General features: G+C 36.4%; 1 protein-coding gene across 2 annotated transcripts in view; it reads left to right on the forward strand.

The window, feature by feature from the left end:
* Positions 1 to 23,365, forward strand: part of tafa1b (TAFA chemokine like family member 1b) — a 204,259-nt gene that overhangs the window by 177,421 nt on the left and 3,473 nt on the right. The window contains exons 4-5 of one of the 2 annotated variants that reach the window (XM_088338700.1): positions 13,396 to 13,520; positions 16,911 to 17,002. In XM_088338700.1, the coding sequence (XP_088194826.1) occupies positions 13,396 to 13,520; positions 16,911 to 16,937 (152 nt within the window). In that variant the 3' untranslated portion in view covers positions 16,938 to 17,002. The remainder of the gene's footprint in view (positions 1 to 13,395; positions 13,521 to 16,910; positions 17,003 to 23,365) is intronic. The other variant, XM_088338701.1, reaches the window with a different exon arrangement.

Below are 23,365 nucleotides of genomic sequence, written 5' to 3' on the forward strand. Positions count from 1 at the left end.
TCGCTACTTTATAGATTTTGATTGTGCATTGTGTTCTATATTCCGGTTGGTTAAACTGAGGAAGATGCTTTCTATCGCCAACAAAGCTGAAGCCGCTAAGGAGCCACAAATCTTAGACAGAGTCTTGTTTTCCCTCTAGACTGGAAAAAAAGTGTAAAAAAGCGTGTTATGTGATTGTCCAGACAGGCAGTAATTGAATTTTGATTAACCACAAGACAAGGTTTGCAGATGTAAAACGTTTTGTTAGTTGATGAGAATATGAAGCTTTGAGGATATTTGATCATTAAACAAAGAAAAATGTTGCAAATTTATGTTTTCTCCTTAGAAATGAGTCAACACTGCCTCAAGATTTGTCCCTATACTTTTATTTTGCCTTTTACCTATCAGAATTAAAATTAGAATTGTCTTTATTGTCGTTGATATAATCATAGTGAACATTGTTTTCGACAAGATTAGACATACAACTCCAGGATAAACATGTAAAACACCCTAAAATGAGTAAAAAACAAATGTTAGATAGGCAAACATATTTACATGATAATGCCTGGAGACTAGCCCAAGTTGTACAGAAAAAAACGACATTTATAAGCAACATACAGAAATTCCAAAATAAGATGGAGAGCTATTTTTCTCTATACAATGGCAAGATAGTAATTTTTAACTGCTAGTCAAATAAGTGGTGGTCAGTACTATAAATCTTTGGAAAATATGTAAATTATATTTAGTTTTTGTCGCAGGGGCTACTTGGACTCTATGCAGAGTACTTGTTCAATAGATTGGCCGCCTATTTTATAAGATATGCGTTTGAAAACCAATAAAAAAAGGAAAGGATTTTAGTTTTGATTCAACAACTTTCAAAGAATTAAAAGAAAGAAAAAAAGAATAAATGGGCAAATAATGTGCTTCGATACTGACCTAAAGTCCATATCCTAGGAATACTTTTGTGTTTAGTCAATGTCCAGGATGAGCATCCTGATATAGCTCCTGTGTTTCTCCAGGTGGCTCAGTGCAATATTGAATATGAAGTTTTCGGTATCATCAGTGGAGCAGTTTACCCTTCATACAAATTGAGTGAAGGTCCAGATATGTCAATTTGAACACTCAGGATTTCACAGCACATACACTTGAAAGCACAAGAGATAAAATAATTATACTTATGGTTGTCTTTATTGCCATTGATAAGAATGCAATTAATCCATCCATCCATTATCTGCACCGCTTATCCTCAGTAGGGGGTGCTGGAGCCATCCCAGCTATCATCGGGCAGTGGGCAGGGGACACCCTGAACTGGTTGCCAGCTAGTCGCAGGGCACACTGAGACAGACAACTCACTCGCTCATTAATCCTCTAGGGACAATTTGGACCGGCCAATTAACCTGACATGCATGTTTTGGGAATGTGGGAGGAAACCGGAGTGCCCGGAGGAAACCCAGGCGAGCAAGGGGAGAACATGCAAACGCCGCACAGGAGGTTCGATCTCATGACCTCAAAACTGTGCTGCACACGCGCTAACCAAAGATAATACATGGCTACATGGGAAAAGATGCAATAACAGTTAAATGAGAAAAATTAGATAAGAAAAGAATGCTGAGCTGAAGTCCATCAAGACCATCCTGGCATAGCTTCCCTGGTTCACCTAGTGTCTCAGTGCAGTGTGAAGTGTGGAGATCAAGGCATCATCAGTGAAGTTGTTTGCCCTTTAGACAAACTTGTGACGGTCCAGTGAGGGAGTATATAACTCAATTTGAATACAAAAAGTTTAAAAATGCTTCAAACCACAAGCGATAATCGTTTGTAGTCACATTTTGTAAAAAGAAAATAAAAAGATAATAGATAAAGCACTGTGTCCCTTTTGTTTGACTTAGTGAAGAAAGCTGACTGTCCCAGATGGAACATTGTCCCGTTGTCCCAGTTATGGATGTTGCGTCTAGAATGAACAATGACTATACAGTCTTGTTATCCCCTGGGGACCACATGCTTGGGGCCACACAGATGAGTTCTCCACAAATTGATAATATTGTTAAAATTTTCCATTTTTAGGGGTCACAGCAATAGCTCATCAAGTCAGTAACTGTGTCCAATGTATTTTTCTTCAAATTAAATCAATACTTCTACTATTGGGATAAATATGAAGTATTGTTTCGAGTTTCTATTTCGACGGCAATCCGCTTCTGACGAGATTTACAAGATTTCTTAATCCTGGTAAAAGCTCAAATGTCTCTTTTTTCAAAAGCAACAATGAAGATTCATAGAAATTGAATTTTTAAATATAGTAAAATGATGATGAAACAAAACAAAAATTAAAATAATGTAGGAGAGAACACAAATAGGATCAAATGAAAAAACAATAATTAGAAAGCAAAATAATAAAGCACGTGATATAATTTGTAATAACTTTTTGAGGAAATTTAAAAAAAAGTCAAAGAAAAATTACATGATATTGTTAAAAATAAAATCATAAAGATTAATTACAAAAACAATCAAAAAGTAAAACAATACAAAATGATGATTTGGTGTAGTAAAAATAAAACAAGCAAATAAAATAAGAAAAAAATAAATATAAAATATAATTAAACAAATTTAATAAATTTGTTCTAAGAATTGTTCTTAGAAAATGAAAAAAAATGATCAAAGGATAAAAAAAGTTAGTGAAAATGTGAGAAAAAAATATAATCAAAAACAAAGTATGACGACATCAATAATAAGAAGTTTACTAAGTGAACCAGCTAATATATAAAATTAGATAATAAGATAAAGATTATAAAACAATAGTCTAACACAATAATTATAAAAGAGAATATGTGTAGAAAATAATTAGATAGAATATATGTTTTAATAAGAAAACTATTGTCAAAAAGGTTTGTGCCTAATTTTTATTTGACTGAAGACAGATATTAAGCTGGGCAGCACGGCGGGGCAGTGGTTAGCGCTTGTGCGGCACAGTTCATGTCATGGGAACCTGTCGTGGGTTCAAATCCAGCTCCAGACTTCCTGTGCGGAGTTTGTGTGTTCTCCCCGTGCTTGCGTGGGTTTCCTCTGGGCACTCCGGTTTCCTCCCACATTCCAAAAACATGCATTTTAGGTGAATTGGCCGGTCCAAATTGTCCCTAGGTGTGAATGAGCGAATGAGTTGTCTGTCCCTGTGTGCCCTGCAATTGGCTGGCAACCAGTTCAGGGTGTCCCCTGCCCACTGCCCGGAGATGGCTGGGATGGGCTCCAGCCCCCCCGCGACCCTAATGAGGATAAGCGGTACGGTAATGAGATGAGATGAGATGAGATATTAAGCTGATTTGAAAAAAAATGATTTAGGTATATAATTCTTTATTTTGTACGAGACATTGAAAAAATGAAAAATAAAATAATAGAAACACAAGGAACTTGATCTTGGGAAAAAATTAATGGTCACTGTAACATATTTTAAAGATTACTATTCGGAAATTTAATACAGTGTGAAAATACTTTAGCTAAATTTTTAAAGTACCTCATGATATTTTAATAATGAATATATTTCATCAAAAAATATACCTTAAATATTGTTTATTACTATATATTGTATACGAAAAATATCTTACTATAGGAGAAAACATTTTTTAATATATGTAATATTACAAATTACCGTAAATTCCGGACTATAGACCGCACCTCATTATAAGCCGCACCCACCACATTTTAAGAGGAAAACCGCTTTTGTCCATACACAATCTGCCCACATTTAAACATGTAACACAAATACAAAATTAACCCAAAGCCGACTTCAAGTCCCGCGATTGAAACTAAATGTCCTTCATTAAGGTCCACCGTCCAAAAATCCCAGCCGGCAAAATGAACGGAAAATGATACCGTACTTACAGTTTGATGCAGACCTGCAGAGTCCGGGTCCCGTTGAAAGTAAAGGAAACAAGTGTATATTTCCAAAGGTAAGGGTGGGTAAAATATATCAGATGAACACATTTACTCACGCAACTCATTTTTCTTTAACCAACTTTTTATCCCCCTCTTCACCTTTTATTTTGTTTGTCCCTCACCTTTAGCGGTCCCCATTAAACCCGTCACCCCGCGTTTGTTCCGCCCCTCCTTTTTCATTCACCCATGCAAAACATATCAGAATAAGTGTCTAAAATAAATACAAATAAATAAATTACAAAAATATACAGTTGCAAATACATATTATGCATGGGTTACACATATTTACAAAGAAAGACGATACACCGAGAGAGTTTTCAAAGCTTTAATAATAATAATATAACTTTCATCCCAAACGGTGCATGTGACAGGTCAGTTAATGGTAGCAACACTCGAGCACCATACATTGGCCGCATCACTGAATAAGCTGCAGGGTTGAAAGTTAGGGGAAAAAGTAGCGGTTTATAGTCCGGAATTTACGGTAAATATTTCAAATCAAAGTAAATGTTCTCCAAATAGGGGAGGGTTATTTTTGAGTTGTCCTTTTTTTTTACAACAACAGAGAAGCATAAAAATAAAAATTATTTTTTCTCCGTTGGGCATCCAGAGTTCCAATCCCTTGTTTCAGTTTTCTATTGAAGCTTTTTGGGCCGTAGATCCAAAGAAATGACGACAGTATTCGTGTGTGTGGATTAGGGGGGGGGGCGCACAGTGGGGCTCCACTGTCGGATTATTCCTGTAGTGGGAATTGATTATTAGCTTTGACAGGGAGAAACTATGTCCCAGTTATGTCAGAGCCAACCAGGCTCTCACTGAAGAACATGGCTTTTAACAAGTCAAACGTTACCATCTTTTATAGCCTCCTATGTGGAATTCTAGCCCCCGGCCATAGTTTGGACACCACCAAAGAGGTGAAAATTGCACGCATATTAATCCCAGGCGGGGGGGGTCGGCAGCTGTCCTTACGTGCCGGCCGTTGCCGTGTTGCCACCGTAGCGCTAACGCGGCATGCAAATGCCCGCCCGTCGCTGATCACTGATGGGGAATGAAGCCTTCTGTTGTGCCGCCGGTGCGTATAGCCTAGCATGACAGGTTGTCATGCTACATTTACCATACGTCTGGGGGGGCGCACCTGGATGGCGAGTAATAGAAGGAAAGGGAAATGATACGAATGGTACGAGGCTGCTTGAGCAGATGGTGAGGAGTTTGCTTGCGTTGCACCAATAAGTGGACGGATGAATTCGGAAATTCATCTCTGGTGATTTTTTTGACAAATATGTGTTATGGAAAATAAACAAGAAAACAGTAACATTAAGCACAAATACATTTTAAAAATCTAGAAGTAGAATCCGACTTAAGACGACCAGGTGTGGTTGTAACCATCAGGTCAAAAATCTATTTCAATGGCCTCATCTAGTGAGTGCAATGGCAGATTGCAGTGCCGGCAGGCTGCCAAAATTGTCGAGTGTGTTGCTGGGCTGCTACGCGCTGCAATACCAGACATTAAATTAAAAAAATGAGCATTTGCTAGCTGGGTGGACGTAAGTCAATACAAATATTATACATTATATACTGTATATATATTATGGATCGACCGATATGGGTTTTTCAGGGCCGATACCGATACCAATTATCAGATAACAGATATTTACAACCCATATTTATTTGCTGTAAAAGCTTTTACTTAAACCAAGAATGAACAGTGCAGGAAATATAATTAGGCTTAGCAGCATCATGTATAAAGGTATGTAGAAAACTTAAAGTTTCTTAAATACAATGCAATGCAACCGACATGACCTGAAATAAGTTAAGTCATTTGCATTTGTATGATTCTTAATCACAAAGAGTCTCAAAGGGCTGCACAGACCACAGATTATTGCAAACCGCAGACTATTATTAGACCATCCCCTGATCCAAAACCTACATGAGCAAGGAAAAACTCAAAAACTTCAACATGAGGAAAATAAGGAAACCTTGAGAAGGGATCACACATGATGTGATCCCCATTCTAGGATGACCAGGCTGCAATGGATGTTGCAATAACAAATAATACAAAGATATTGTCAACATAAAAAATAGGTTATTCATATGCGGTAGAATAGAAGTGTGTTCTAATCCTAGGTTTAAACATTTCCACTGAGGTTGCAGATCGAATCTCAGGAGGAAGATGATTCCACAACATTGGAGCTCGAATGGAGAACGCTCTCGAACCTGCGGTTCTCTTCTCAGCTCTTGGGATCACTAGTAGACCAGCATTTTCAGAGCAAATGCCCTGGGGAAATTAAATCTCAAAGAAATGAGGGAGCAAGAACTTTAAAATCACATCTTTTGTCGTTAAAAAGTGCAACGGAATTTCAACAGACCTCGCATATTGAAGTGTGGCAATCCTGTTTTAGAGCCAGATTGACTAATGCTATAAGAGCAAATCACTTCCACTTTAGCTTTAGTGTGTTTTTTATGCTCTCTCTCTCTCAAACAAAAACAGACACGCTTGATTGCGGACTGTGCAAAGACGCCCCTGAAACAGTCTGGCACATCGTAGCAGGGCTTAAGATGAACGCTGGATCAGCGTGCATGGAGAGGCACAATCAAGAAGCTGGGATAAGATACAGGAACATGTGCAACCAATATGGCATAGAACCGGGCTCGGGAATCTACCGCTGATAACTTTCCATGCATGGAAAATAATAATAATAATAACAAAAAAGAGATAAGTCTTTTGTGGGAAAAAAGTGACTGTTCTTCGGAACACTGCTTGGCTGTATCAATATTTTTGTTTTTGTCTTACTACTTTTATAAAAAAAATTAAATATAAACTAATGTTGGGTATTATTTTCTTTCTTTGATGTAATTAAAAAAAAAGGTTCAGAATAAAATTAAATAAAAATACAAAAAAGTTCACGTATTATTTTTTTTTATCATAAATTATTTTTCAATTACTTTTCTGATAAAAACAATAATAATTAAAATGAGCAAAGCCGTATAATATGTTTTGTTTAATTATTTTTATCTTGGTAACAAAATTGAGCAAATTTGTATATGTTTAATATATTACTCCTTTTTCAAATAAATTATTACATATTCTGTAATAGGTTGTGTCACTGCTCAAAGAAAAATGATACTTTGATGATACTTTAATTTTAATAATTTTGTTTATTGACTTTTTTTTTGACAATTTGAACCGGCCAAGTAATCTGAAATGCAATGTTTTTGGAATGTGGGAGGAAACAGGAGTGCTCGGAGGAAACCCACGCAAGTACGGGGAGAACATTGTTCCTAGGTGTGAATGAGCGAGCGAATTGTCTGTCCTGTGTGCCCTGCGACTGGCTGGCAACCAGTTCAGGGTGTCCCCTGCCCACTGCCCGAAGACAGCTGGGATGGGCTCCAGCATCCCCGCAACCCTACTGAGGATAATCGGTGCAGATAATGGATGGATGGATGGATATATATATATATATATATATATATATATATATATATATATATATATATATATATATATATATATATATATATATATATATATATATATATATATATATATATATATATATATATATATATATATATATATATTTATATATATATATATATATATACTGGTAACTTGTTGGTCTCATAAAACATGAAAAGTAATTCCCAATATGAGCAACATTGTCCACAATCCAAACAGAAAGATTTTACCCCATTGATCGTTTTTGCAGAGCAGCTGAAATAAAAAGACGAAATGTTGATTTGTTATTCAGACAGAAAAATGGACAAAATTAGCCTATTATGAGCTTTGAATGGAGACATTAACGACTTCTTCATCCGATGCACAAAATATTGCAAAAGTGGAGCAAAATCTGCAGGAGTGAGAATAACGGCATAAAAAAGGCATAAAAGCATCTGATTTGAAAAATTCTGAGACAAGTCACAGACTCCTCTAGGAGTGGATTGACGAATAAATAAAAGATGAAAACATTGGACAAAAATGAGTTCCCATTGCAGATATTTTAGCTCATTAAGGGATTTATAGTTTTTATAATATTTATATTTTTGAAGTGGAGAGTCAGATGAATAACAATTCAAATGAACGAAATGATCCAACCAACAATATGCGAAAATAGTATCATATAAGAGGTTATAAGCTATTATTTAAAAATTCTAACAAAATAATACTTAAAGAGAGACATTTTACTGATTGTTTCTGCATTATTCATGATAGTATTCCCTTAAAAACAAGTTTTAAAAATTCTGGATGGAAAGGTAATAATTATAACTAAAACTAGCTCAATTATCCGTCTTAATTTTCCTCATTTACAATTATTTTTTACCTCAATAAATATATTAATGAGCAAAATGAACAAGATATTTTAATATCAAGTACTATTATTATATTCTACTGTATATCAAATATGTTCAAGCCTGCGTAACGCAAATTAGTTGGGCCTTGTGGCTCTTTTTTGCTGTTACTGTATATCTGTTAAAAATAAATTGCACTCGCATGGCCACAATTCATTATCCCCGGTCGAATATTGCTGAGAACCAGCAGAGCACATTTTCTGTTCGAGTCGCTGAAGTGTGCCATTGTGGCCTGCCTAAAATGAACTGCACTGTTTTGGCTGCAATCCAGTACCCCAGATAAAGTATAGTTTAGAGTAGAGCTGGAAAAGCAAAATTGTGTCATGCCTTGTGGCTCTTTTTTCCGTTTTTTTCCCCACCTAAAATGAACAGCACCTGTGTGGCCTTGATCAATTTTTCGTGTTTTACTATTGCTGTGAGCAAGAGCCAATCGAATGTATTTTGTCAGGCCTGGCATCTTTTTCACAGTTATTTCCACCTAAAATGAACGGTGTTCATTTGGCCACGATCCATTATCTCGACTATTGCTACGATCAAGGACTGGCAAAGTGCACTTTATTGGGCCTGGGGCTCTTTTTTAGCTGTTACTGTATTTCTGTCTCAAACAAACTGCAACATCGCAGCTGCAATCCATTAACCGTAACCTGGTATTGTTGCAAGCGGGAACGAGCGCACGGCACTTTTTTCTTTTGCCTTATCCTTTTGTGCCATTGTGGCATGCCTAAAATGAACACCTATAATTTGGCCACAACCCATTATCCTCAGTTGACTATGCAATAAGCTGGATAGAGAGAGCTCATTTGTGTCATGTGTGAGGACTATTATGTTTCCATTTTTTTTGGTTTTGCCTAAAATGAACTGCACTTTTGCAACCACAATCCATTATCCGCGGTTGACTATTGCAGAGTGCATGTGAAAAATGCAGCAAGGTTCTGGGACGCATTATTTGTGATAAACAAGGGATTGCTGGATGTGGTACTTATTGAAATATTGGGGAAATATTGACTTCTTTTTGAAGGGAAAAAAATATGTCAACCATACTTTCAACTTCAGAAGCATTCCATTATACCCATGATCACGATTTCCCATTTAGACCCGGCCAAAGATTGATTCTCTAGGCCACACATCTCCACTTTCAAACACACAGCTACCTGGCTACGAAAAACTCACATCCATGGCCGTGAAGCTCACCGATATTCTTGTGAAACATTCACACCGCCTGATGTTTATCAAAGTCCCGCGCTCGTTTGTTCGTCGAATCTAACCGTATTTTTTTTTTCTGATCTATTTAATTGTAACTCGTGCATCGTGTTTGTTTTCCACTTTGTCAGGATGTATCAGTGCCCGATCCCTGCGGATTTTGACAGCCGCAGTCATTTAAACGATTATTTCCATCCTGCAAGCCTGTCACTGAGACAGAAGACGCATGGATTTAAAGACAGTGAAATATATTTAAGGATCTTTTTCTTTTTGTGACATTTTCATCAAAATGTCAGTTTATTTAATTAGATGACCAATTAAGCAAAAAATGATGAATCAGGTTCTTTAATGAAATAACTAATGTGACGAAAATAGCTTGTTTAAAAAATGATTAGGTAAAATAATGGAAAGCAGTATGACAGATTTTAATCAAACTAAATTAAACATGCCTAGCCGTGTTGGACTTTGACTTTGTGGCAGTTTACAAAACCTTATTTTATTTCATATTGAGACCTCAGTGTTTCTGATCAGCATTATTGCTCCATTTATTATTATTCAAGCGACTGTACTTGTGTGTGTGTGTATTTCATTTTTTTTCAGTATAAAACTTTGAACTTTGTCTATTCCCATATATTTTCCACTACTTGCGGGCTCAAGCGATCAAGAAACTAGCAGAGGGGAAAGCCAGCTGTAGCAGTGTGATACTTACAGACAATATCCATATATATATATATGAAATAAAAAATGAATATATATATTCCCTTTCTTTTTAATTTTAATTTAGTTGCTTCTTTCCTCATGATTTTTTTAAGCCATATTTGCGTTAACAATTACTGACAATCAATGAAAATAAGTAATCATTTTGTAATTAAGTAATTTGTTTGAAGTTCTTGCAACTTGTCTGAATTCAAACTATGGTGGTCGATATTGTTGACACCCTGCATTTTTTTTTCTTTTACCCTTGGGATAAAAATGTAAATGTGTTGGCAAAAAGTCCAAAAAATTAAGTTGAAAAAATGAAAGAAACATTTAGTAAAATAAAAAGTTTGAAATAGGGAAAAATAATTAAAAGTAAATATTATAAAATAAATTCATTAAACAAGTTTATAATAAATATATATTTCAAATAATATTGTTTTGAATACATCAATAATTATTTAGAAATAATGAATTATACTTAATATTAATGTAGCATTTTCAAACACTTTAGCAAAACCTACACATAATTTGATGTATACTTCAGTGTGAGTTATGTGTCCCGTAAATTAACTTTCGGTGAGATGAGCAACACCTGTCTTCTATTTCAATGCCAAAACCTTGTGTGTTGTTTGCTGTGCTATTAACTTTCATTAATTTCTCCTGTACTTTGGTAAATAGTATATTTTGCACTAAATGACTAAATGACTAAATGTATTTTTTCATTGATTTGGGAAAACTGATACATCAGGATTGTAGGATGTTTGGACGTGTTCTAAAGGATAGGCAGGGCACCTGTTTGATATGACAGGGGTAAACCAGTGAAAGCTGTCGGGCCCTGCTGTTGAAAAGAAGAGTGTGTTGTGTCACCCTGACCCGAGTGACATGGCCGCTTTCTCGTGTCCCGTTTCATCTGGGGGGACGAAAGCATGACCAACTTGGGTGCCGGGGTGCAAAACTTATTTGGGTGTTTGGGCATTTGGGTTGGCCATGGTCAAATGTTTTGTTTTTTGCTACTCTTTCCTTTTTTCTTTTCTTTGTTTTTGTGTATGTGTTTGTCTTGCAGTTGGTCATCCCTCTCAAGGAATATGACCACGCTAGATAGATCGTTAGTTACATAAGTCACAAAGCAAAATGACGGATATTCCAAAGTGATTTGTGTATTTGTAATTTTTTGTAAAGTACTTTTTTCTACCTAATTAGACATATTGGGGGTATTTTGACATTTGACAAAGTAGAAAATGTTTAATTATGCAAATGAATTGTTGTGGTTCATTGAGTCTGACAATTTTGTGGAACCATTTAAAAAACTGTGCATTCAAATGAAAAATTGTCTTTCTTTAACAGAAGTTTCTCATCACCTCATATAACTCCGATCGATTTTCATAAACAATAAAGTTTTCAGCAAAAGTTGTTCTCTTTTCGAGGCTCGGTTTTGGTGCAGTCATTTGCTAACTTAGTTTTCCCTCCCTCGTTTTGTCTTTTTATCAGAAGTGCTAATGTTTGCAGCTGCTATACTTATTTCCAATTTTGTCTCAAATTAGCATTCAAAATGTTAAATAGAAATGTCTCAAAGTAACTTGACGTGTACTCTTGGGAACCGTGGCAACATCGAAGGCATCAGCGTTATTTGATGCAATCATGAAAGACTTCTTGAGATAGTTACACTTTTCCGTATTTTTTTCTAACAAGGATGTATTGCTCACGCTGGGTTTTGTGCTTCCTAAACAGCTGAATGAGCGCAGCTGTCAAATGTATATTTGTCCCAAGAATTGAAACAGTGAGAAAAACAAGCCAGAGGGACACAATAGATGATGAAGAGACATGTGCTAATTGGCGAGTAACTAAGAATCCACCGATGGAAAATTTCGTTCTGACATTTAAATTGACTCCAGTGGCATGTTCACAATTTTCCTTGTTGAACCTTATTTTTATACTGCTTAGGGCATTTTTGTTTGTGTTCTACTTAGACATAGAGCAATAGAAAATGGATGTGAATATTAACAGATTCAGAACCATAACAGATAAATACGTTTTCAGAACTCGTGTCCCTGATTGCCAAAACATAAAAATATGTTTGTTTCAATAGTGTTTTAACTACTCTGAAGGCTTTGAAAGCGCAGCCCTTACGTTAGTATCAAGCCTCTGGGAATTATATCAGGATGATAAATCACCACTTGATGGCAGTAGTGCCTTGTTCAAAAAGCCATAACAGTAAAATATTTTCATTTTATTTTGGGAACGAGCCGCACCATATATGTTGAGACAAAAATCAACAAAACCGCTATGCCGTATTTAGCACTTTCATTTAATTTCATTTTATTTTATTGATGAGTTGATAAAATTGATGAAACAATAATGCCAGGGCCTGTGTCCCAAATGTCAACAGATAGGCCACTTTAAACTTGTCTCCCTCCTTCAATTACTTAAGATCATTCAGACTCATTTTGACTTTCACTTGTTTTTCATAAATAATGGTTTCAAAACAAGGTGCAAGCAGTACCTTTGTGAAAAAAGAGGCAAATTCTTGCAAACGGGGATCCCACCGTATTTACATTCGGTGCAGACGTCGCAGGGCGAGACATAGGAGGGAGTGCTTGCGGTCTTTGCATAGCTCCACTCATCCCTACCGCTCACCCAATCAAATTGCTCAGGGTGCTTTGCTATAGCTTCTGGGTATTTAAAATATTTATGTGGATTTTCATCATAAGATGTTTCAACACTGAACACGGATTATTTAATGACTTTCCATATAGAGTAAAGGATTTCTTAGCGATGTACAGCCAAAAGTAGTTTTTTGGTTTGACACCTTGACTGTAAACTGTAGTTAAAATCATGCCCGATATATAATCTATTTTTTTGTATATATTGGATAGCACTGCTCTTTTTTTCAATGTTTATTTGGTTTGTCATGCATGTCATTAAGTTTTGATTAACTTAATTTGGAACGATATGGAAAAAAAAACCATGCTATACATTTTGTCTCTGAGCCATACGTGCTCATAAATACAGCCATATACGACTTGCTACCCATAGGTTTCCTATTTAAAGTGAGAGCTCTGCTTGAAATTAATCATTTCACAAATAGAAGTTTTTCTCAAGAAAGTGCAGTATTTTCAAGAAACTGCAATGTTCAACTTCTTTTTACTACACAATGGTAAAAGCTAGAAACATGCAAAACAATAAGACACACAAATATGTTTCCTTTTTGGTATTGTACAAATTCCGTTTGTTTTTTCTCACTTTCCCCAGCATCCATTGTAATTGGCAAATGGTGGTGTGAGATGGAACCGTGTCTGGAGGGAGAAGAGTGCAAGACGCTGCCCGACAACTCTGGATGGATGTGCTCCTCCGGGAATAAAATCAAGACCACCAGGGTAAGACCGACATATACGTGATCCAAAAACATAACATAGATGACATTAATGTGTATTCTTCACAAACATGTGAATAACATACCCAAACATATTGATATGTTTACACTCCCGTTTGATATTTGAAGGGAGTTTTTTATATTTTAGAATACATCAGACCCTAGGATATGGCATTAATATGTTCTGAAGTGGGGCCTCAAAGTGAAATTGAGCTAATGTGTTCCAAACGCCCCATATCCCAAGGTAGAATCATTAAAATAAAAAGTACTAATATGTAATGTCTGTGTAAAGGATTTTGTCACATTATACATAAATGTACAAGTACATTTTATTTACCTTAGGTGTATGGTGACCTGAGCTGCTACATGAGCGTTAGTGGGTGGATGCAGAGGGGGGGAGTAGACTTAATCACTTTAATTGCCTCCTTGTTCCTTAAACATGTCCCAATTAGCAATTAGTTACAGTCATATTTCTTAACGGGGGTAGTTTTTGCCTTTTTTGAGAATAGCAAGCTTCTTTTCTATGGTTATCATTTTTTGCCTCTCCCTTTAGCATCACTGCAAGCCTTGGGACCTATCAGGAATCAATACAGTACATAAAAATATAGTTTATTAATTTGTGGCAAGTACTTCAGCCAAAAGCTTATCAGCATTTTGAAGCAAACCAATAACAGAGCAGGGATTTTATATGATGTTGACCACTAGCAGAGAGGAACATTGGAAAAATCACTGCAAACGTTTGAATTGCCAATAGTACGCAATGGATTAAGTACACGTATTGACCTTTTCCTACCCAAAAAACAATGATGGACAGCACTGGAATACTGAATATAAGTACCGTAAAAATCAGGAAGGGCCTCACAAAGCACCAGCATCGTTTTGATTATCACTGTATTTTTTTTTTCTAGGTGATAATGACTTTGAATAGACATATAGTGTAATGTGATGCTAGGTGGGTCGTAACCGGCGAAGGTTACGCCACATGCTGATTCTTCTCAAGGTTGTCCTGCCGACGTAGCACCATGTTAGCATTAGCATAAAAAATATTGTGCATGCATTTGATGGAATGGGGGCTTTGTGACACGGGGAAGTAGGTGCAGTGTTTTGTTCCCTCCAAAGAATGCATCTTAATATCCGTGTTGGCTTTTGATCCAGTGTAAGAACAATGTAGATAAAATAAATCAAAATTCAGTATTATTTGGGATTTTTCCATCACATTTCTGCAGATGTTTGTCATTGTACTCCTCACCAATTGCAAAGGTAGATCCTCATGGGTGAACTTGGTTTTGTCGCCAGAAATTTAGATATTATTATATAATTTATTTTAATTTATTATATTATTTAAAAAAATGTATTGGCTTCAAATTATTTCTGTAATAAATAAGGAAATATTAACCCACACAAGGGCTACTTACAAAAAAGGGTTTTTATTATGATTATTTTTTTTACACAAGGCTATATTTTTAAATGTATTTACATGCACAATAATAACTTCTTAATTGTCGAACAATTTTCCTTTGTTTTTTGTTCTCTTATATTTTTCACATATTTTGCAAATAAATATAAAACCCAGTTCAAATATTAGTTTCGTATTCCATAAAGATAAATATAAAATAAAATGAGAAAATAATCTGCATAGTGAAAATATTATCGTTCTCGAAATACGCTTTAAAGATCCATTGGAAACAGTAAATATTAGAAAAGCAACTTTAAAAAGTAGAATTTTAATTTTTTTTTTCATTTCTAACTAAAATATATCCACAAAATATATTGTTTTATAGTCTTTATTTTGTAAATTTAGAATAGAAAAAATATAAATAGTCTATTATCAAATAACAATTCTCTTTTTGGGGCCATCTGTTTGTATTGTTTTTGTGTTACTTTTCTTATGTCTTGAGAAAATCTCATCTCATCTCATCAGCCGTACCGCTTTTCCTCATTAGGGTCGCGGGGGGGCTGGAGCCCATCCCAGCCATCTCCGGGCAGTGGGCAGGGGACACCCTGAACTGGTTGCCAGCCAATCGCAGGGCACACAGGGACAGACAACTCATTCGCTCATTCAAACCTAGGGACAATTTGGACCGGCCAATTCACCTGAAATGCATGTTTTTGGTACGTGGGAGGAAACCGGAGTGCCCGGAGGAAACCCACGCAAGCACGGGGAGAACATACAAACTCCGCACAGGAAGTCTGGAGCTGGATTTGAACCCACGACAGGTTCCCATGACATGAACTGTGCCGCACAAGCGCTAACCACTGCGCTGCCGTGCTGCCCTCTTGAGAAAATAATAAGTTAAAATAATATAAAATTGGAAAAATAATCCTTTAACAAGCATTATCTATCATTAGAATTTTTTTTTTAAATATCAATTAAATGTGTACAATTATCATATAACTTTCCTAGTTTTAGGATTATTTGTTTGCTTTTTATTAAATATAATTTTTAAGGAAATAAAACGTCCAGTTAAAGTATTATTTTTCCTATTTGTTGAAAATGATTAATAAAACATACGCAAAAAACTTTAAAAGATAGAGTAAAAATAAACTGGACACATCTCTAAATAAATTTAAAAAAACATTTCCATAGTAATAGTTTTACTTTACTAAAAATAAAAATAATACTAAGTATCTGGTAAAGTAACCAAATATTAAAATAGTTTTTTAAATAATAACCAACATTATACTAGATTGTATTTTCCAGCATTGGATTTGATTGGGCTTGAAAAAATATGATACAAAGACTAATATAGACAACTAATCGTCCCTCCCGCCAAAATAAAACAAAAACACAAAAATGATACTTATGTTCTACCCCGCTTCAAAGGTAGAAAAGCACAACAGTAGCTCAGGAGGTAGAGCGCTCGTCTTGGGATCAAGGGATCCCAGTTCGAATCCCGGCTTGTCCGTGTTACATGCCGAAGTGTCCTTGGGTAAGACACTGAACCCCTAAGACCCCCAATAAGCAGGTTAGCGCCTTACATGGCTGCACGGCCGCTATTGGGAAATGTGAAGCACATTGTAAAGCGCTTTGGGAAGTCATTGACTTGAAAAGCGCTATAGAAATGCAGATCATTTCATTTCATTTTCATTTCATTTCATTTCATTTCATTTCATTTCTGCCTCTAGTGGTAAGAATGTGCTATTGTGTTTTGGCCAAAATGGTTGAGTAACCGCAATTCAAAGTAATTTCAGTGAAAATCTAAGTAGCATCCATCATTTCATTTATTTTCTGTGTTTCATCAAATATCTGCAGTAATGTGTTTCCTTTTATGACGTGACCCCTCCTCCAAAATCCTGTCAATCACCTCCATTAAACGGTCCAAACGGGTAAGGCTTAAGGCTTATTTTCTATCCAATCCACATTTATCCTTTTCTTTTGACCCTCTCTTTGCAGAACACCCAGCCATACTCCCCTTTTTAGCTCCCGGAAGCAAAATGCAGAGGGAACGTCAACCGAAATTGAGCTGCATTCTTGCTTCTGTAAAGGTTAGTCCTTCTCAAGATGTTCTCCTCCCTTTCCGTTCCCCTTTCCTGTCACGAGCCGATCATGTTCGATGAGGTCCCATTAACCCAAATAATCGAGTCATCGAGTGTTTACAAGCCACGCGTGATTAATCGGGCGTGAGGCGAATGTAACGGGTGTTAATCGGAGAGTACTAGTGGTGCATTTTAGATGAAAAACACTATGGAAAAAAAGAATGAAGCTTAAAAAAACAAGAAAAGAATGGCATATAAAAAAGTGGGGAAAAGGGAACGAAAAGAAACAAAAAGAAAACAAGAAAACAAAGAAAGAAGAAGAAAAAATAACAAAGACAGACAGGAAGAAAAAGGGAAAAGGAGGAATAAGTAAAGAAAATCTAGGAAAAAGAGAATAAAACAGGAAAAAAGTAGGAAAAAAGTTAAGGCAAGAAAAAAGAGGAACACATGTAGGAAAAATAGAAACAAGACAAGAAAAAATGGAAACAAAAATAGAAAAAAGAATGTATAAAGCTAGGAATAAAAATAATAACAAAAAAGGAAAGAATAGAAAAGAACTAAAGAACAAAAAAAGGAAATAAGTTGCTAGTAGAACATAAGGAAAACAAAAAAAAGGAAACAAAGACAAAGCAAGAAAAATAAGTAAAAGGTTAGGGAAGAAAAGAAGAAAAAATAAAAAAAAATAAAGAGATAAAACAGGCAGAAGAAGAAAAAAAGTTAAGAAAAGGATAAAAGGTCCAAACTGAAAAAAAAAGAAGATAAGGCAACAATAAAAAAAGTACAAAACCAGGCAATAATTTAAAGTTAGGCCTTCTCAAAATGTTCTCCTCTCAGTCCATTCCCTTCTCTGTCAAAAACCAATTATGTTTGACGAGGTCTTATTAACCCAAATAATCAAATAATCGAGTGTTTACACGCCGAGTGTAATCAATCTGGCCTGAGGCGAATGCAAAACGTTTCGCCGCCCACAGCCAGTAGTAATCAGCGAGTAACAGTGGTGCATTTTGTGAAAACAAAATGGTGTAAAAAGAGCGCACGATGCGGCCGTGCTGTAACCACATTTGTTTCCCTTTTGTTCCCGCTTCCGGATCTGTTTTTTTGGCCGCGGTGCAGCTTTGCTAGCTGTTCCTTGCCAATCCTATTTGGCGCTAATCTGCGACGTGCTGCTTTACCATTGTTGGGTTTTTGCTCCCGTTTGATGTGATTTTGGGAGTTTTCAACAACGTTATTGTTGTCTTCACTAAAATGAGCCACATATGAAGACCCCATGTGCGTGCATTTATTAGAAAGTGGTGATAACTATCAAATCAAAAGAAGCTAGCACAGTTTATATTTCTCTAACTACTGAAAATGATATTTTGCTAAAACATGAATATAGTCACTATAAAAAGCAGTGGCGGCACGGCAGCTGGGTAGCTAGAACACAGCCCCATAGTGCAGAGGCTCTGGGTTCAAGTCCAGCTACGGCAGCCTCCCCGTGTGGAGTTTGCATGTTCTCCCTGTGCTTGTGTGGGTTTCCTCCGGGCACCCCGGTTTCCTCCCACATCCCAAAAACAGGCTTGTCAGGTTAATTATCCCTAGGTGTGAACAAGTGAGTGAGTTGTATGTCTCTGTGTGCCCTGCGACTGGCTAAAAACGAGTTCAGGGTGTCCCCTGCCCACTGCCTGAAGATACTTGGGATGGGCTCCAGCACCCCCGAGACCCTACTGATAATAAGAGGTGTAGATAATGGATAAATGGAATGATATATATATGTTCAGTGCTGTTCAAAATAATAGCAGTGCAATGTGACTGACCAGAATGTCCATGGTTATAAGTATATATTTTTTACTGTTACTTGCCATCTGCCCAATTGCACAGCCTTCGGAGCGTGTCTATGATGAATGTCGGGTCTTGTTTGTTTTCTGAGAATCTACTGCACCTACTGGTAACTTGTTTGGCATGTAAAAGTACAAAAACTATTCGAAAACCTTAGATATTCTGGTTGGTCACATTGCACTGTTATATTTTATTTTAGCTTTGTGTGTGCGGTTAAAGGCCACTTGATCCACCATCCCCTTATGTAAGTCTCGTTGGAACGGCTATCAGAATAGGCCACGGTCTGCATGAAAGGCCTTTTTATTCTGCACTCTTTGATCCCAATTCCTGCTTTACCAATTGTGTTTGCCGTAAGCTCCAAAGCCAACGTTTGTTTCCTTTCACAAGAAAATTGACCAGCGCGTTTGCATTTTGCTCAAAAAAGCCTCACAGGGCCCCAAAAAAAACATCCTCAGATGTTTTTCAGTAAATTGGCTTTGGAAGTGGTACCTGACATCTCTCTTTATTTGTGTGTTTGTAAGAGCGAGACAGTCGAGCATAGATGAAAATTTTCCACTTCAGTGGTTAAATTGATCCGTCAGTATTATACAGATTATATATCTTAAGAGACTTAAATAAAAAGGTGGTAACACTGATATTTTTTACCCCGTAAGATGGAGTCAACGATTAGTGCCGGATGAATCAATTCAAATCAATCCATTATCTGCACCGCTTATCCTCCGTAGGGTCGCGGGGTTACTGGAGCCCATCCAAGAAATGTTTGGGCAGTGGGCAGGGGACACTCTGAACTTGTGTCGAGCCAGTCGCAGGGCACACAGGGGCAGACAACTTACCCGCTCATACACCTATACAAAATTCAGACTGGCCAATTAACCTGACATGCAAGTTTTTGGAATCTGGGAGGAAACCACAGCGCCAGGAGGAAACCCACGTGAGCACAAGGAGAAAATGCAAACCCCGCATCGGAAGGCTGGTAGCTGGATTTGAACCAATGTCCTCAGAACTGTGCTGCAGACGCACTAACCACTCTGCTGCCGTGCCTCAAGTTATAGCCTGTTAAATCCTGCTAATTCGGTGAATAAAAATCTACCAAAATGGGTATTGCACATCAGACCAAAAAACAAAACAGCAAACAGAAAACGATAATCAACAATAACTAAGACAAAAATCGCTTGTATTTTCTGTTATGTACATAACACTGGATTAAAATGTACCAAAGGACATATTAGTTCCTGAATAAAGACAAAATATATCTGCTTTTGTTCAAACCTAGTATTCCCGCAAAAAAATTGCCATTTTTCGATCGTTAAAAGTGAGGTTAGAACTGGCAGCCGACCTAATGTTTAGTCAGCGGTGGGAAAGGGGACGGCAATGTTTGCAATAAATCCTCGACCTTAATTGTTCTCGTCTTCTTCCCTTTCACGAGGCGAAGTAAATTGTGATTTAATGCGGCCAGCGTATTAGCATTCGTGCGGCTTAGCGCTAACGTCGCTTAGCAAGGATGGGATCTGACGGACGTTCCCTCGCTACACGGATCATTTTCACAGGCAAAGGGCACCTTTGTCACACATACCACCCACAAGCTTGTAGCTTGAAGTGACAGCATTTGCATAGAATTCTTCTGGGCTAACAAATCTCCGGTGGACGGTATCTAAGTTAGCTAGCGCGTGGGTCATAATGTCCGACCCGTGGCAACTCGGGTTCTGACAGAGGTCGTTTCTCTTTCCGTCCTTTAGCGAATCAAACGCTCATTACAAGAGCTCGCAAGACGGCTTTATTAAATGGGTCATCGTGGAGATGGAACACATAACGGAGCGTGTCATTTGTATGAATATATTAGATTATTAAGTCACGTTGTGTGAGTTAGGTGTGAGATGAGGGATTTGTTTTACGGCATTGCATTGAGCACGTGTCTACGGATAAGTGCTTAGTTGGCAGCCTATAACAAAGTAGAAATAACTAAAAATATGGCAGTAGTTGTTGACCCCTGGAAAAAAATTCCAAAATTGGTGCAAAACAATGTCTAAATAAAGATTTATATATGTCTTCACCAAATATTAACATTCCTATTCTCAGGTGTTCAAATACTTATTTTCTTCACTGTATGTATATATATATATATATATATATATATATATATATATATATATATATATATATATATATATATATATATATATATATATATGTATATATATATATATATATATATATATATATATATATATATATATATATATATATATATATAAAATTGTTTAGAAACAACCCTTGAAAATTGGGATAGATTAATTTCTAAAATTAAAAAAAAATTAAAAATAAAGAATGAAACATGAGATAACTTTGCATTGAAAAGAATCAAAGAAATATTCCTTACTTCAAAAATGAGTCTGTGTTACTTAAATTAGGTCATTCAAGTAAAAAAAATGTTTTTATGTACCCCACAATTTAAGCATTTTGGTAGAATGGCTCAATTTCTTTCAGTTAAAAATAAATAAATAAGTAAATAAATAAATCGATAGATAAATAAAATTGGGTTTTAAAAGAACCAAACATATTTTAACAAAATCAAAAAGTGTCATTTGTATTTAAATTATTTCATTCAATTACAATAATATTTTTTCTCTTAAAGATGTCCACAAAAATGTAGTCATTGTATTTAAATGAACCCTCAAAATTTGGTAACTCCAACTCTAAGGGCGATACGATTATTAATTTTAAAAAGAGGCCGATATATTTGCTGTAAAAGCTTAAAAATTGGCATAAAAAATGGCAATACTGCAAGAGAAACCTAGAATAGTTCTTATAAATTCAAATAAAACATTAGTAGCGCGCCTAAAACATTTAAAGTAAATAAATTACAATTTCAACACAACTAGCTCGACTAGTCTTTTGCTTTCACGTGACTAATAAATTTGGTGGTTTAAACGGGGACATCCAATAAAACCAGTGTCTTATTCACAAAGCTAGGTTACAACAATTGGTGAACAGTTATATAAATAAATAAACATACCGTATTTTCCGCACTATAGGGCGCACCGGGTTATAGGGCGCACCCCCAAAAAAGATGTTTTGGTCCTATATCTTCCATAGATAAGGCGCACCGGATTATAAGGCGCTACAATGGGAACGTCGACAAAACAGTCAGATGATTCAGTCCAACTGATTACCCCTTAACATTCCCAAAGCTTGCAAAGAAGCAAATACGTGTCGTAGACACGTGCGGATGCGGTGTCCGTACGATGTCACTCAAATGCATCATTTCAAATATCATTCGGAAGGTTCAAGTCTTGGGATTCAAGAAATGCCAAACATTTCTATGTTTCCATTTTCTTTTTCGCTCGCAACTTTACTGTGCATATGACAATAAACACTTGGAATTGAGTTTAATTCACTCAACTCATCACATCAACATCAAGATCGTTCTAAAACAAGATACCGGGAAAATATAAAGCCGCATAGCTCACCTAAGTTCTCACGTTCAATAATGATACGCAATCATGGTCTTCTTACAACCGTGAGTGAAGTAAATCCAGGAGAGTAAATTATTTGCAAATACAGACTAGAAAAACATGTTTCTTTATGGTGTACTTTAGCAAGCTTGCTAAGCTTGCTACACCATTGCTAAACTCGGCCAATTGCAGGGTTTGTTTTGGCCATCTAGCCAATCCGAGGCTCCGAATAACTTCAGCCAATAGCGATCGATTTAACGGATGATTGACACATCTTTTTCGGCCAATTGCAGGGTTTGTTTTGGCCCTCTAGCCTATCCGAGGCTCCGAATAACTTTAGCCAATAGTGATTGATTCAAATGATGATTGACACATTGGTTAGCCAATGAAACGCCGGTATATAAATCCCAGCATACACCGCGGACTACTCCACGTTCGGGGGGAAATCGAGTCGGCGGCTGTTGCGTAAGTTACGAGACCTTGTGATTTAATTTTGATCCATAAATAAGACGCACTGTATTATAAGGCGCATGGTCAGCTTTTGAAAAAAATTAAGACTTTTAGGTGCGCCTTGTAGTGCGGAAAATACAGTACATTACAATAAGGATACTATAGCACACTATAAACATGCATTACAATATGGCTACTATCGTTCACTATATAAAGCTTACTTGTGTACTACTAGTCGTGTTCGTGAACATGGGCGTAGCCAGTCCCGTTTGGGGGGCTCAAGCACCCCCCAAATTCATTTTAAGCACCCCTTAAAATTATAGCATTTTTAAAACTCTCCTGAATATAGGTCAGGATGAGATTAAATATGATGAAAATGCTTGATGAAAATTAAAAAAGGAAAACAAAAGAAAAATGTGAGCAAAGCGGTGTCTGAAACACTTCACTGCCTTTAAATGGTTCAGTGTATTTAATTCCTGGCACCGCATCAAGAGGTATTCTGATAATTGTGCATTTTCTCATTAGTTGACCACATTAATATCATATGTTGATGGATTATACATCAACCATTTACTATTAAAAATAAATATTAATTCATACAGATTTTTATGATTCGGAATTTGTATCTAATTGGTAATAAAACAGCTTGTGC

The sequence above is a fragment of the Urocampus carinirostris genome, chromosome 6 (assembly GCF_059441175.1).
Source record: "Urocampus carinirostris isolate Australia breed hairy pipefish chromosome 6, RoL_Ucar_1.0, whole genome shotgun sequence".
NCBI classification, from domain to species: Eukaryota; Metazoa; Chordata; class Actinopteri; order Syngnathiformes; family Syngnathidae; genus Urocampus; species Urocampus carinirostris.